This window comes from Artemia franciscana, chromosome 12, assembly GCF_032884065.1.
Source record: "Artemia franciscana chromosome 12, ASM3288406v1, whole genome shotgun sequence".
In the NCBI taxonomy this organism is placed as follows: Eukaryota; Metazoa; Arthropoda; class Branchiopoda; order Anostraca; family Artemiidae; genus Artemia; species Artemia franciscana.
This window is the reverse complement of record NC_088874.1, coordinates 24,941,866-24,959,017: the sequence shown is the minus strand read 5'-3', so window position 1 is coordinate 24,959,017 and position 17,152 is coordinate 24,941,866. Positions and strand designations below refer to the sequence as shown.

The following is a 17,152-nucleotide window of genomic DNA, read 5'->3' as shown; positions in this document are numbered from 1 at the left end:
ATATAACTTTTACAATTTATTTTAACTGGTTCAAAAATACCGAATGGGTATTAATGGGGAGAGACCAGTTGACACCACTCTCCTTTGAGCTTCAAAAATAAAATATTTACCAAAAAGGAGAAATCCCTGTTAAAAAAAAGTAAGTGAAAACAAGGACTTTTCGCCCCCCCATCCCCCAAAAAACGTCTTTTTTGCTTTTTACCAAAAAAATGAAATGATGTCCCAAAAATCAGATTCAGAGTTTTTGCAACAGAGGAATGGGAAGGGAGAGGGTAAAACGTAAGTAAAAGGAATAATTTTAGACCTCAAAATCTCCGAGGGTCCCTAAGACTAAATTAATGGGACGTGCTATCCCCCCTCACTCCCCCTGTGTGCAAATAAGAAACAAGAAGTCAGAAATCTTAATGCATGACAAAAGAGCTACCACGAGAGGGTTTGTGAAAATGTCTCATATTAAGTCTGATGTCGAAACAGCAGATTCAAACCGTTCATACACCTCTGGTACATCATAAGACAGTCCAAGTCTTTAGACTTGTCACGTATTGAAAATATTGTCTAAACGGCCCCAGCAGCAGACACGAAAAAAAGACACGATTCCACTAACCACCTTTACGACGGGTCTCTAAAAATTAAGATGCTTTAGAAAGAAAGCCATACCTCATGCTGAAGTCCGTCCCAAGTTTTTGTTACTCCTTCATGTCCTGAAAGTGAGTAGACATCCATACTCTTGCGCATGTTCATTTCTACAATTGTCCCAACATCACTTCTTAAAACATAGGCAGCAATTCCTCCAGCAAGTCCACATACAAGGATTATACCAAGCAAGCAGGCAAACTAAAAATAAAATAGTTAAGTCAAGTTAAAATTGTATTGTCATTCGTCTAAAACTGAATCGCTTACTCTTTCTAGGGGCATGTTAGATATAACATTTTTAACGCAGTAAAATTTCCACTTGTGTGATTTCCATACGGATAGCTATTGAAAGTTTATTGATAATCGGCTTATTTTTCACACGGCGGCTATTTGAGTTTTACTACGTTATTTGAGTATGAATTCCCTTGGGAATTGAGAATACCTCCGCCAAGTCGTCCTCAGTGCTAAAAAAACTTCTTCATTTGGTAACTTCGTTATTCATTTGGTATCTTCTCTTTCATTGATCTCAGGTTGGTTTTTGTTTTCGATTCAGTGTCTTTTCTCCTCTTGTAGATTTTACTTCAGAAGATTAGATTTTGTTGTTGTTTTTTTCCCTCTTTCTTCTTTTTTTGAGCACTGAGGACGACATGGCGGAGGTCCTTGTCGAAAGTGCCATGTCAAGAGAAAACATAATAAAGAATTTAATGGAAAGGATTCAAAGCATTTTTTTTATTTTTTATGTTGATATTATACATATCCTTAATCTTAAGTAATCAAATTTTATTCATAAAATCAAATGTGTTTTAACTGTATGTGTTTTTATTTCAGAACTACATTCCAAGTTTCTTAAATGCTAAAATATTACTAATATTTTTAATGAAATAAGTTTCCCAAATCTTGTGTAGTATCATCAAAATCTCGACAAATATAACGAAAATCCTCTATTGCATTATCAACACCTTACTTATCAACACGTGGTATTATCAAAATCATGCGAGTTATTAACAAAATCTTGCATGATATTATCAAAATCTTCATTGACATTAACAAAGTATCTTCAGCTACAGTTAAAAAGTGTCTACCATTACCAAAAATATAATATAATGCTATCAAAATCATTTCCGCTATTAATAAAATTTGACATAGTGCTATCAAAATCGTGTCAGTATCAAGATTGTCAAAATATTGTCAAATATTATCAAAACCTGTCTGATATTATCAAACATCTTATATTGCAGTATTAATTTCTACCAAATCTTGCTAGGTATTACAAAATCCTGTCTTGTATAATCAAAGTCTTGTCAGATATTATGAGTATCCTTTGATATTACCTAATCCTTGCTATTTATTAAAAAATCATTGATGATATTATCACAATCTTACCTGATATTCAGGCACGTACGCAGGAGTTTTTTCGGGGGGGGGGGGCAAAACCTTCGAAACAGCAGATATAAAGTAGCAATTTTCTGTTTAGTAACTAAATAAATGCAAAAAGCCCGTGCAACGGAAAATATATATTAACTATAATCTGTAGTATTGTAGCGGATGGGGGGAAGAAGACTGAAGCCTCAAAAGTACGTTTTAGGCTCAAGTTATGTTCATATCGAATCAGAACCAGTGATTAATCTATTATATCCCACTGAAAGGGAAATTTTAGGGTTAACAGTGCAATATGGATGCTGTGGGGGGTAGTTCTTCTATTGCAAAAACGTCGATTTAAATGAAAAATGATAGTTTCCAAAATTGATCCACTAAAAGCTCTAGTTTATCCAGAAAAGGGGGGATAAACACCCTAATATCAAGGATAATTCTATTTTGCTGTGGAAAGCAAACTCTCTTTACAGAAAAAATAACACTACAATCGCTAATTACTTCAAAGAGGGTAAAAAGTTAGGCAGAAAATGGGTCAGTGACTTGACCTGATAATTGCATGCTGTAAAATCCAAAAAAAAGGCTTCACACATGTATCTAGATTTTTAATAAATACCCTACTTTTGCCAGAAATCCCAAGAATCCATGGGAAAATTAAACATTTCAGAAAACTTCGAGGGGGCCCGAGGCCCCCCTAAGTACGTGCCAGCAGATATTAACAAAAATGTTCTGTTTCTATCTGATAGCCTACTATCAAAATCTAGCATAAAGATATCAATTTCGTGTCTCTTATTATCAAAATCATAGCAAGTATTATCTCAATTTTGCGCAACATTACAAAATTTCGTCAATTATTAGCAAATCTTGACAGACACAATAAGAATCTCCCACATGGAATTAAGAAAACTTGTTTCTGGTACTATCAAAACGTACCAAATATTATCAAAATCTGAAATGGTGTTATCAAAATCGAGTCTGTACTTATCAAATTTAACATGGTGCCGTCAAAACATCTGTCATTATCAAGATCTTGCCAAGTTTTCCAAATTTTGTGTGATATTATCAAAATCTTGATAAGGACAAACACAATTTGATAGAAATATGTTAAATTTTATAATAGCAGACATAATTTAGATAGCATCATGTCAGATTTGACAATATCAGACACGTTTTGATATCACCAGAAAAGTATTTTTGTTAACATCAGGTAGCATTTTCATTATATCATGCAATATTCTGTTTACAACTTGCAAGATTATGATAATACTATGTAAAAATTTAATAATATTTTAGAGGATTCTAATTATATCATGTGGAATTTTGATAATGTAGCGCAAGATATTTGATAAATTCAGGCAAGATTTTGATGTCATATAAGATTTTGGTAATGTTTGATACTATTTGGATAGCATTAGAAACGATTTTGCTATCATCGTTCTAGGTTTTGATAATAACTTGCAAGACTGAGGCAATGCCACAAAGAATTCTCACAATATATCACAAGAGTTTGAAAATGTAAGACACAATTTTGTAATATATAACAGGATTTGATAATATCATGCAAAACTTTCATAATATCATATAACATATTGATATTTGACAAGATATTTATAATCTCGAAAATAGTAAACAAGATTTTGTTTGTACTAAGTTAAGTTTCGGTAATAGGTAACCTGATTTTGATAGCAACATATTAGGTTTTGGTAATAGCGGAGACGTTTTGACTGTAGCTGAAAATATTATGTTAATAACTTACAAGATTAAATGATAATGCCATGCAAGATTTTGTCAATAACTCGCATGATTTTGATAATACCCTGTATGTTTTTGATATTGTCATAGAGTATTCTCATTATAATAGTGGAAATTTTGATAAAGTAGTGCGACATTATTCAAAATATCAGACAAGGTTTTGACAATAAATATCAGACAAGATTCTGATATCACACAAGAGTTTGGTAATACTTGGCAAGATCCTGATAATCATGATAATGACAAACACGATTTGATCGCACTATGTTGAGTTTGATAATAGCAGATACGATTTAGATAACATCGTGTCGGATTTGACAATATCAAACACGTTTTTATAGTACCACACAATATTTTTGTTAATATCAGGTAAAATTTTCATAACACCATACACGATTTTGTTAATAACTTGCAAGATTTTGATAATAATAGGTAAAGTTTTGATAATATCATATTTTCATTATACTATGTTGGTATTTAGATAATGTGACGCAACATATTAGATAATTTCAGGCAAGATTTTGATAATATCACATATGATTTTGGTAATAATTGATGATATTTTGATAGCACCATACACGATTTTGCTAGCATCATTCTAGATTTTGATAATAACTTGCAAGATTTAGGTAATACCAGAAAAGATTCACAAAATATATCACAAGACTTTGAAGATGCAAGACAAGATTTGTAATGATTAACATGATTTGGTAATATCATGCAAGACCTTGATAATATCATGTAAGGTATTAATAATATTTGCCAAGATTTCGATAATCTTGATAATAGCAGAAAAGATTTTAATAGCACCATGTTAAGTTTTCTTAATAACTAACTTGACTTTCGATAGCACTATATTAGATTTTGATAATAGCAGCCACGTTTTAATTGTAGTTGGAAATACTTTGTTAATAACTAGCGATATTATGATAATACTATAAAAAATTTGTTAATAGCTTGCATGATTTTGATACTATTAGGTATGGTTTTGATATTGTCATATAGGATTCTCATTACATTAGTCGTGATTTTTATATTTTAGTTTGAGATGACTCATAATATCAGATAAGATTTTGGTAACATACAAGAATTTTGTAATAATTTGCATGGGCTTGGTAATACTTGGCAAGAATTTGATAATAAAGAAAATGACAGACACGATTTGATCGCACTATATTAACTTCGGAAAACGTAGACACGATGTGGATAACATCATGTCAGATTTGACGATATCAGACATGTTTTGATAGTACCAGAAAAACATTCTTATTAATGCCAGTTAAGATTTTCATAATATCATGCAGGGGTTTAGTAATAACTTGCACGATTTTGATAATACTACGTAAAGATTTGAGAATATCGTAGAGGAATCATTGTACTATGTGGGATTTTTATAATGTAGCGCAAGTTTTTTGATAATTTCAAACGTTATCTTGATAATATTACACAAGATTTAGAAACACTTGGCAAGATTTAATAATTAACAGATATGATTCTGACGGCATCATGTTAAATTTGATAATAACAGACATGATTTTCCTAGCACCATTTCAGATTTTGGTAATATCAGGCAAGTTTTAATAGTATCAGAAAATGTTTTCGTTAATGCCAGGCGGAGGATTCTTATCGTGTCAGACAAGATTTGAAAATAATTGACGAGATTTTGATAAAGTCGCACAAGATTAAGGTAATACTTGCTATGATTTTGATAATAAGAGACACAAAATTGATATCATAATCCTAGATACTGATAACATCAGATAGTAACATAAAATATTTTGTTAATATCAGGTAAGATTTTGAAAATAATAAATCAAATGTATTTTAAACGTGTGCTCTTATTTCTGAAAGTAAAACCGTAGTCCCTTAAATGCTTAAATATTTTAAAATAAATGATATGTACTTTAACTGTGGGTCCTTTTTTATAAAAACTTCAATCTTACGTGGTATTGTCAAAATCATGCAAGCTATTAGCAAAGTCTTGCGTGATATTATCAAAATCTTGTCTGATGTTACGAAACATCTCACGCCACTGCATCAAAATGTCGACGGATATAATGAGAATCCTCTATGACAGTATCAAAACTTGCATGATAAAAATCATGCAAGTTATTAAGAAAATCCTGCATGGCATTATCATTTAATCTCGTATGTTATTAAAATAATATTTTCAGCTACAATAAAGTGTCCGCTATTACAAAAATCTAATATGATGCGATCAAAGTCATGTTATATATTAACGAAACTTAACATAGTGATATCAAAATCGTGTCTACTGTTATCAATATTATCACAAAATCTTGTCAAATAATATCAATACCTTGCATGATATTAACAAAGTTTTACATGATCTTATCAAATCCTGTTATATGTTAAAAATTGATATTTTATTACATTTTAAGGTGTTGTGAGATATTATGGGAATCCTTTCTGCCTTACATAAATTTTACAAGTTAATATCAAATCTAGAATGATCGTAGCTAAATCGTTTCTGATATTATCAAAATATTATCAAACATTACCAAAATCTTATATGATATTATCAAAATCTTGCCTGAAATTATCAAAATCTTGCCTGAAATTATCAAACATCTTGCGCTAAATAATAAAAGTCCTACATGATATAAGGAGAATCCTCTATGATATTATAAAAATTTTTACATAGTATTATCAAAGTCTTACAAGTTATTGATGGAATCTTGCATGATATTATGAAAATATTACCTGATATTAAACAAAACATTTTTCTGGTAATATCGAAACGTGTCTGATATCGTCAAATGTGACATGTTATCTAAATCGTATCTGCTATTATCAAATTTAACATAGTGTTATCAAATCGTGTTTGTCATTATCAAGATTTTGATAATATCACAGAAGATTTGGAAACACTTGGCAAGATTTTGATATTAACAGATATGATTTTGCCGGAACCGTGTTAAATTTGATATATATTAACAATGTGATTTATATTAACAGCACCATTTCAGATTTTGATAATATCAGGCACATTTCGATAGTACCAGAAATTTTTTTAATGCCAGGTAGAGGATTCTTATCAAGCCTGAAAAGATTTGCCAATAATTGACGAGATTTTGATAATGCTGCGCAAGATTGAGATAATAATTGCTATGATTTTGATAATAACAGACCCGAAATTGACATCATCATGCTAGATTTTGATAATATTAAATAGTAATAGAAAATATTTTTTTAATATCAGGTTAAATTTTAATAATACCATGCATGATCTTGTTAATAATTTGTAGAGGATACTCATAATATCTGGAAAGACTTTGATAATACAAGACAAGATTTTGTAAAACCTAGCAAGATTTCGTAATATCATGTAAGACATTAATACTGCAATGTATGATGTTTGATAATATAAGACAAGTAATATAATATAAGTTATATAACATATAAGTCATATAAGTTATATAACATAATATAAGTGTTTGTATAACATTTGACAAGATTTTGACAATCTTGATTATAACAGCCATGACTTTGATAGCACCATGTCAAATTTGGTAATAGTGAAAATAATTTTGATAGCATCGCATTAGATTTTGGTAATGGTAGACAAGTTTTGATTGTAACTGAATATATTTTGCTAGTGTCATTTGAAATTTTGAGAATGCCGTGCAAGATTTTGTAAATAACTTGCAAGATTTTAATATTATTACGTATGGTTTTGGTATACCATAGAGAATTTTCATTCTATCACCCGAAACTTTTATATTGCACTGCAGGACGTTTGATAATATCAGGAAGGGTTTTGATAGTACCACACAACATTTTGGTAATACTTGGCATTATTTTGATAATAGCACACACGATTTGATAGTACTACTTCAAATTTGGTTGATAGCAGATATAATTTTGACAACACCATTTTAGATTTTAAAAAATATCAGACACGTTTTAATAGTACCAGAAAATATTTTGCTAATGCCAGGTAAGATTTTGATAAAATCATGCAAGATTTTGTAAATAAAATGCATGATTTTGATAATACCACGTAAAGTTTTGATAAGGCATTAGAGGATTCTCGTAATATTAGGCAAGATTTTGATATTGTAGCGCAGGATCTTTGATAATATAAGAAAAGATTTTGATAATAACATACGAAGTTTAAAAACATTTTATTAAAACTATTTGATCATTTAAGAAACTAAGGTTTTAATTTTTGGAAATAAGAAAACACACGGTTACAATCTGATTTATTAGTAATATTTAATCATTTAAGATACCTGGGTTTCAGTTTTCATAAAATGAATGCAAACGGTTAAAATAAATCTTGTTTTATGAAAAATATTTGAGCATTTAAGAAAACCCTTTATATTTCAGAAATAAGAACACATACGTTTAAAATACATTTGATTTTATTAATATGTGGTCATTTGAGAAACTTGAGGTTTAGTTTTCATAAAAAAGAACACACATAGTTAAAACACATCTTATTTTATTTAAAATGTTTGAGCATTTAAGAAACCACGGTTTAGTTCTCAGAAACAAGAGAACACACGTGTAAAATACATCTTATTTTATTACTAACATTTGATCATTTAAAAAACTTGGGTTTTAGTTTTCATCAAAAAGAGCGCATGTGGTTAAAATATATTTTATTTTATCAAAAATATTTGAAAAGTTAAGAAAATTGGGTTTTAGATATGACAAATAATGAGGTATATAGTTAAAGTGTATTTTATTTCATTAAAAAAAATATCATTTAAGAAACTAAGGTTTTGAATTTCAAAAAAAAGGAACGCACACGGTTAAAATACAAAATACATTTGATTTTACTAAAAATATTTGATCATTTAGGAAACTTGGGTTTTAGTTTTCAGAAATAAGAACACACATGCTTAAAATAAATCAGATTTTATTAATAGTATTTGATCATTCAAGAAAGTAGGGTTCCGGTGTACTCGTTTAAAATACATCTTATTTTATAGAAAAATGTTGAGCATCTGCAAAACTTTGGGTTTAGTCTTCATGAAAACAAAGGTACACTGTTAAAATACATCTTGTTTTATTAAAAACATTTGAACATTTAAGAAACTTGAGGTTTAGTTTTCTGAAATAAAAACACACACAGTTAAAACACATCTAATTTTATTAACAATATTTGAACAATTAAGAATAACGACATGTATTATATCAACATAAAAAAATTAATGTTTTGGATCCATTCCATAAAATAATTCATGTTTTCTCTTGACATGGCACTTATTCCAGTTTGGGGTCATATACAAGTTGTTGAAAAAATTGCCAAGTCCCCCAAAAAAAATTGAAAAAATTTTTAAGTTGGAAAAAGTAAGTAAAAAAGAACAAATATTACTAAAAACATTATTTTTCTAATAGGAAAAATCACGACTTACATACATATAAATATCATCTTCATTTCGTATTTTGAAAATATCACAAGTGAATTTTTTTTTGTTCTAAGTATGTTTAATGTCATTATAAGACAAAAAAGTCGAAAAAACTGCCCCCCAAAAATGTTGAAAGAATTTTTAAGTAAAAAAAATTGTTTTCAAAGTTCCAAAAAGAAATAATTCTAAGTAAAACAGAGGGAGTTGGGTGGGGGCATTTGAAATCAAATAAAACGGTTTACTTAAGTGGCCATTTTTCTAATGACGCTGATTCTACCATTCCATTTGAATTGAAATAAACCGGTTTACTTAACTGGTCATTCCTGTTTTGAATATATGTTAATCATGTCTTGGCAGGTATATGTAAATGAGGCGCCAGCTGAATGCAAAAATGAGGTTTAGAGTATATACATTAAGTTCAAATGGCCTGAGGATTGGTGCCCACTGGAGTATTGCATAACACACTACATTCACTTGCTAAGCCCATGCATAAATTTGACTCTTTCAATTCTATTTTATTGAACAGTAAAAAACCTTAGCGTAAAGAAGGGAACGTAAAAAAAAGCGTAAAAAAACTTTAGCGTAAGAAGTTGAGAAGGGAACAGCCCTTTTCATACACTGAGTAATTTCTGTTCGTTTTAAGTTTTAATGTCACTCCTTGCTTTCAGTTAAAAAACTAGTTTTTTTATTTAGTTTCTGAACGTTTTTGAATTAATACATGTTTGGTTTTGGCTCTCCGCACATAGATATTAAAATGAAATTAGTGTATTAATTCTTGTTTTGGCTAAATGGCTTTCTCTTAGTTTTGATCAGACGATTTTGAGAAAAAAGGGGTGGAGGAGGAGGCCTAGCTGCCCTCCAATTTTTCGGTTACTTAAAAAGGCAACTAGAACTTTTAATTTTTAAACGACGTTTTTATTATTAAAAAATATGCGTAACTTAAGAATTAACTTACGTGACGAACTTCTATATTCATATATTTTTATAATGTATATGATGAGGGTTTGTCCCCTCGTTAATACTCGCTCTTTACACTAAAGCTTAAATTTTGTCCCAATTCTTTAAGAATGACCCCTGAATCAGAAAGACCATAGAATAAATAGTTGAAATTACTAGAAATACTTTAGCGTAAAGAGCGAGGTATTTAGGAGAAGAATCCCTCACATGCGCAATAATCTCTGTTCGTTTTAAGTTTTAATGCTCCTCCTTACTTTCAGTCGAAAAAACTTTTATAATATTTATTTTTCATTTTTTTTATAATAATGCTAGAAAATCCTGCACCCTCTTCGTTGAATTTTTCTTCCCCCATGACAAATTCCTCCAAGGAAAGATCCTCCCACATATACCCCTCCCCTCGGCCCCCTCCCCACAAACAAAAAAATCCCCTTGCAAACGTCTGAACACTTCCCAGTAACCATTACTGCATGTAAACACTGGTCAAAGTTTTTAACTTGCAGCCCCTCCCTCGGGGACTCTAGGGGAGTGAGGCATCCCCAAAGACATAGTTATTATGTTTTGCGACAATACTGAACAAATTGGCTATCTAAAAATTTGAAGCCGTTGACTTTGGGAAAAAATGAGCGTAATATGAATATAATATGATATGTAATGTATGATACGTAATATAATATGATAATACGTAATATAATATGAAAAATTAGAGTAATAGACCAGGGAGAAACATGTAAGTACAATTATAGGCAGAAAATACAGGCTTTACACTTTGGGTAAGATTTTTTTCCGAGGGGAATTTATCGGCAAATTATATCAGTATGAAACAGATCTATCAGTGTCAGACCCCAAAAATCCACATTGGTCAAGCCCTGAATACAACTGTCTTTGCCAGCGGTTCCAATTTTTAAAAAATCTAGGGGGAGAAGGCGGTTTTAAAATCTACAAAGGGATAGTTTTATTGTTTATTTTTTTATAAAAAGACACAAAAAATATGTTTAAATGAAAACAGCAGAAAAGGTATTATTCAAAATCTAGGGGAAGAGAAGGGCATGGGGAATCTAGTAGGTCTTCCTCCCCCTAATGGGCACCCCTGTTCTTTACTATATAATTTCCTAAGTACTCACAGTCAGGATCATACACGAGTTTTCCTTTGATGCACCACAGCAACCAAAGAATGTGACAAAAAATATTATAATACCAACAATGATAAAAAGCATTGAAGCAGAGAGAAGTTCATTTCCAAGGAAATCCAAATATTGGCTGTAAAAACTCTGAACAACAGCCCCAGTTACAATCAATGCCACACCTGTTACCTGAAAAAAAAAAGAAATCAAAAATCAGTCCCCATAGAGTAAGATGAGTAGAGGACAGAAGGTACATTACTATGTTTAGAACAAAAGACATGCACCACTTGAGTCTTGGGGACATAATCACTATAAAAAGGCCATCTATCACACCGAAATAGCACACTATTTACTTTGCTTGTAAGTATTAGATTCCAGAGTGATACATGACTTCTAAAACATGGAATAAGGTCAACTGAAACCTCAACTGCCTTCTAAAGTTTTGTATTTTATATGTTACAAAATACATGAATTTCACCCATGTAATAAGCCTTTTCTTTGGTTAGTTTAGTTGGATATTTTTATATGACAAACACATTAGCACCTAGGTTTTTGTTAATACTTGAAGAGAGAAAGCCATAGAAAGTAATACATGAAAACAGCTTGGCTTGACTCATAGCACATTTAAGCAGGATAGTATTTTTTGTCCAAGAATATGATCAATAACAGTTTGGCACTAATAACATTTCGTTTTCCCAATAGAAAGCTGCAGCTATATATATAGTGACTAGTATTATATATATGAGATTAGTTTGTTTACATTAACTCCTATTTATCTGATATTTATGAAACTGTATATGTAGCTGCCATATATACTGCCATAAAGTGTTTGTTTTGCTGTTTTGCTCAAAGAAGTTTTGCTGATTTCAAAAAAAGCTTAGAAGTAATTTTGAAAATAATTTGTTGTGGAAATGAATGTCATATTTCAATTCAGGATGAAATTCTGATGCTAGTGGTAAGGTTTCCACTCCCCCCAGAAAAATGAACAATTCAAATTGTTTAGTAAGGGTAAGTGGTATATGCAGGGATGGGGTATAAAGTGGGACACAGTATTTATCTGCCATCTAGCGTTCTTTAAAAATCCAATAAAGCCACCTAGTATAGTTCATTCAATGACGGACATGACAGTTCTATCATTTTGGCAAGTTGCTATTTTTGTTTTTGAGAAAAATCGACTTCAAAGTTTCAGCTATACCCCCCAAAAATATTTTTGGCAATAGTTTTTTGTGCTTTAATGGTTTGCCGAAATTGTGTGTCTAAGATACCAAACAAAAGCTAAAACATCAGGCCATGTCGTGTGGCCATCTTGTGGAAAAATATACAACAATGAAAAAGATCAGGCACAATTTGCAAGTAGAGGTTGCTTGGTATATAATGGGACAAGGACAAGTGGTATGTAGTGGGACATGTCCCAGTGCATACCACACAAATTCTTATAGTTCAGTCCATACACTGCATCTTTTCCTATCTGTTTTTACTTGTATCATAATGATAAAAATAGCTTATACATCTTTTTTTACATCAATAGAAGAAAATGCCACAATTACCAAGTATTGCATCAGATTCTTGAATTGTTCTTGAAGCGTCAAGAACAATGCTTCTTGACTACTAAGGTCCCTGCGTCAGCCCTGCAGTGCATTGCTGCACCATGATTTGATCTCTGGGTCCCGTATTACCAAGCTAAGGTCAAACCCACTGCGCCACCATAGGACCACAATTATCAAGAGCTATGTGAGAGGAATATTTTAAATCGGTTGCTGAAAAGAAAGTTGACCAGCACTTCATGATTAAAGCAGCTACTGTACACCTAGAGGCTGGCTTACCAATTAGGGCAGGGGCAGAAAAACATGGAGTGTTGTGTTCAGCCCTTCACAGAGTATTCAAAGCTCAGTGATGACAAAAAAGCAAAATACAGTGGTGCCCAAAAGTTCTGATTTGTTACTATTTTTATGCCTGAAGAAGAAGCATCATATTGAATTAAAGTTCAAAGAGCTAACAGCTAAATAAGTTTTGATTCAATCAGATAAAACACATGCTTAAATCTCAACAGCTTGCACAACCAACTAGCTTTAGCTGCTACTGTATATGAGTGAATTGTTATAGCAGCAACGTCAGAATCTTTTAATTAGAGACTTTTGCATGCAGGAAACGCAGGCGAAAAATGTTAACTGAATTTTCTTGACAAATCTAGAGCAGCTGTTTGAAGTTGGGAGGGGCGTAGGAATACAAGAAGAAGCCCCCCTTGCAATATACAAGTGTTTTCCTACTAGTTGACTTTGTTGCCTCTGGAGCTATGCAAGCAGGAGATAGAGCATATGCTCAGTTTCGATACTACAAACTTTGGCCATGTAAAATCATATGAGTGATATGTATCAAGGACGGTGGCTGTAATTATGAGGTTACCTGGTATGGTAGTGATGAAGTTAAGATCCTGACATCAGAGGATATTTGGTGTTACTTAACAAAGCATGCTGCTGCTTTAAAGGATGGGCAAACAGGTAGATAATGAGTTTGTAAAGTTAGACACCATGTCTCCACAAGCTTACAAATGAATTTTTGGACACTATAACACAGGCTGTGTATAAAGCCATAGAACTGCAGTTCCAGTCTAAGTTCGATTAAATTGAGAAAGGTCTTAACAATTTCAAGTGCAAAATTGCCCAGAATGGTGCTAAAATTAAAAAATTAGAAACAGAACTCAATGATCTCAGCCAGACTTCTCTTTCTTAACAAGATCATTGTTTCTGGGATTGAAATGACTGCTTGGGACCTACCTACTCTAGGCAAAAAAGTCTTAGATTGTCTGAATGCACAAATGGGACTCCATCTTAATAATACTATGCTCAAGACTGTAAGGCGTCTAGGGTCTCTTGACCAGTCTCAGGTGCCAATTGAATTTACCTTTGTATCTGAAGTAACATCTGTCAAATTCCTGTGTAATTGGAAAGAGCTCAAAGGTTTGCTTATTTTTGTCAACAAGGCCCTCACCAAAGAAAGGCAGGAAGTTTTCAAACTAGCATGCAACAAATTCAACAAGAAGAACATGTGGACCATGAGAGGAGTTATTTATGTGGAAAGTGGCTCACAAAATATTCTGGGTGAATCAATTAGTGATGTAGTTGAAATCCATGATTTTGCTAATGAGCTGTTGATAGCATAAATAAATGGTGGTTTCTTGTCTTCCTTGTGACTGTGAAGTATAGACTGCTTCCAGATTTTCTTGGATTCCCATTTAAAATTAGATACAATTTTGAATACATCTATTGGTGGTGATAAAGATGTACCTTATGCTAAAAATTTGCCCAACTGTGATTTTCCTTCAGGAGGCACTTTAGAGTGTGAGCCTGACAGATGTAAATTCCCAGTCACAGTGCTTCATGTTAATGCTCAAGGTTTACAAAGTGCATATAATGAACTCAAGTTTTTGCTATCATCTAGTCCAAAAGATAGTGTGGCCATATGTGAAACGTTTTTGTCTAGTTTTTCACCTATGTCTATGTTCAAGGTTTGTATGATGAAAAGTGTATCTTGCAGTAGGAAATTGAATGCATGAGGTGGACAGGTGATTTGTATTTGCCAGGATTGGTCTTTTTGCATAAAAGAGATTAGATAAATTTGGGAAGAGGGTTTATGTGAAATGCTATTTGTGGAAATTAACCCCATGAGTGGTGATTTGTTTATATTTGGTTCATTATATAGACCTCCATCAAGTAGCCCAAAAAGTTTTTTTGAGGTTTTCAAGTTGGTTCTTTTAAAATTCAGCAAGTCAAAGAAACCAGTTATTATATCAGGGGACTTCAATTTTGATTTGCTGAATTTAGATCTTAGTACTCATAAGGAATTTTTGAATATTATGCTGTGTGCTGTTTTTCTTCCAAGCGTTTTTCTCCCAACTAGGATTACAAATACTACAGCTATACTGATTGATAATATATTTTTATCTGTTAATTCAGTTAAAGCACAGAAGGCCTCTGTAATTTTATCTGATATGTCAGACCATTTCCTGGTGAGTGTTCTTCTGGATTTAGGGGGAGTTAATATTTGTTTTTGGGATGCTAGAGATGAAACTTCACATAAACAATTTGAGTGGATTGATTTTAAGCTACTACATAAACTAATTAATAGTAACAATTTGAGTCTAGTTTATGGTTCAAATTATGTTAATGTTGCATTTTCTAAATTTATTTCTGATATGATGTTCATGGCTGGTCTAAGAAAGTGGAAGTGGCTGGACCAAGAAGACTCAATATTTTATCCAAGGGAAGACATTTAGAAAAAGTTGTTGCCTCCTACCCCAGCACCCAGTATAGCTTCCAGAGGAGCATCATACTTTATTTTTGCTGACAGGCAGTCTAGTCTTGTGCCTAAGATATTTTTACTTTTGAAGTTGAATTTTTAATGTAGTTTTATATGATGAATGGTCAAAGTTTTCTACCAACACATGAATCTTTTTACTATGTCCCTGGGTATACCACCTTGTGTCCCAAGAAATACCACCCCTGGTACTTAGTTGGACAAATGGTATAAGCAGGATATCCCCTTTTTTCTTCTAGCTATACAAGAAAAATCTGGAAAAATCACAGTATATGCAGCAGTTTTTGGGCTTTTATTTGAGCCATAAACCATTTTTCTACTTTAATGTTAACTATGTATTTTGGAGGTTTTCCAAAATCTGTCCCTCTATATAGCCTACTACTCTCCCCTAGCCTATTTTTTCATAATAAATAAACACCCAACAAAATTTAGTATTTTTCAAATCAGGGCTTTCAACAAAATTTAGTGTTTTTCTAATCAAATTGTCACAACAATGTTTCTGTAAAAAAAAGAAAATTAAAGAAACTTAAAGAAGCTTATTAGTTATTTTGAAAACAATTTGCAACAGAAATGAATGTCATAGCCTATTTGGATTCAGGATGAAATTCTGATGCTAGTGGCAAGTATTTTTATCCATCTGATTAGTCTTTTAATGTAAAACTAATCTATCTAAAACTAGGAGCATACTGTCTAGGTTATGTTTAGGGAAGATAATAACCCACTTTTTAAGATTAGGCACTAGCCTATACAAGTGACTTATGTCTTGTATTGGTGGGTTTACCTTGCCCATACATAGATCTACAATAATTCATTTAGGCTAACCTAGTCAGACGCCCAAAAGGTCACCTAGGTTATATCTGGCCTAACGCTTTGACCACAATGTGGCAGACATGAAAGCCTAGCTGCTAGGCTGGACATCTCCACATCTATGCACTCAGTTGATCTTATTGGATTCATAATATAAGGTTGAGATTACTTACAGAAAATATGAGGTTGAACAGAAAAAGCAAATATTTGATAAGTTTCATGCCAGGATTCATGTTGGCTTCAAGTCCTTTATGTTTGCTGATTACAAAATAAACAATATATGATACACCAGGTTAGCTTTGCCAGCTCTTAAGCATTTCACAAATACTTTTCTTCTGTTGGATAGATTCAGTAGCCTTTAAATCTTCTATATTTGAGAAACTGTGGCCTACAAAACACAAAATAAACTGATGTTTGATCACATAGAAAAAATTTAGCTGTAGTGCATACAATGAGAGCCCTCTCTTCTTGGCATTCGATAGGTAGCAATCAATGCCATAACAGTCTCTTAAGTCACCTTAAGACCAAAAATCTTGCTTTTTGAAAGTCATCAATGAGCTCATTAGGGACTGATCTGTCTAATGGCTTCGTTGAAAAATTTTTGACCACCTCAGATCTCGTATCATTAATTATTTGTCCCAAAAAAGGCACCATTTGGTAAATTTTGATGTTTTTTCTAACGTAAATTTCTCATAACTTTCTCGATTCTTCTGCTATGAATGCTTGAATATTTTTCTATAAATAATTATCTTCTTCCTGCCAAAGAGTTATTTCTTGTGTTTTTTTCTCAAATCAGTTGAAGTGAATCAGCCTTCT

At 32.0% G+C, this 17,152-nt stretch overlaps 1 protein-coding gene across 1 annotated transcript in view; it reads right to left on the bottom strand.

Annotated features, from left to right (window-relative positions):
• LOC136033905 (CD63 antigen-like) overlaps window positions 1-16,777 on the bottom strand; it is a 53,452-nt gene extending 36,675 nt beyond the window's left edge. The window contains exons 1-3 of the mRNA XM_065714908.1: window positions 16,510-16,777; window positions 11,216-11,404; window positions 658-834 (exon numbers count right to left, since the gene is read on the bottom strand). Of these exons, the coding sequence (XP_065570980.1) occupies window positions 658-834; window positions 11,216-11,404; window positions 16,510-16,569 (426 nt within the window). The 5' untranslated portion in view covers window positions 16,570-16,777. The remainder of the gene's footprint in view (window positions 1-657; window positions 835-11,215; window positions 11,405-16,509) is intronic.
• Window positions 16,778-17,152: the final 375 nt, after the last annotated feature.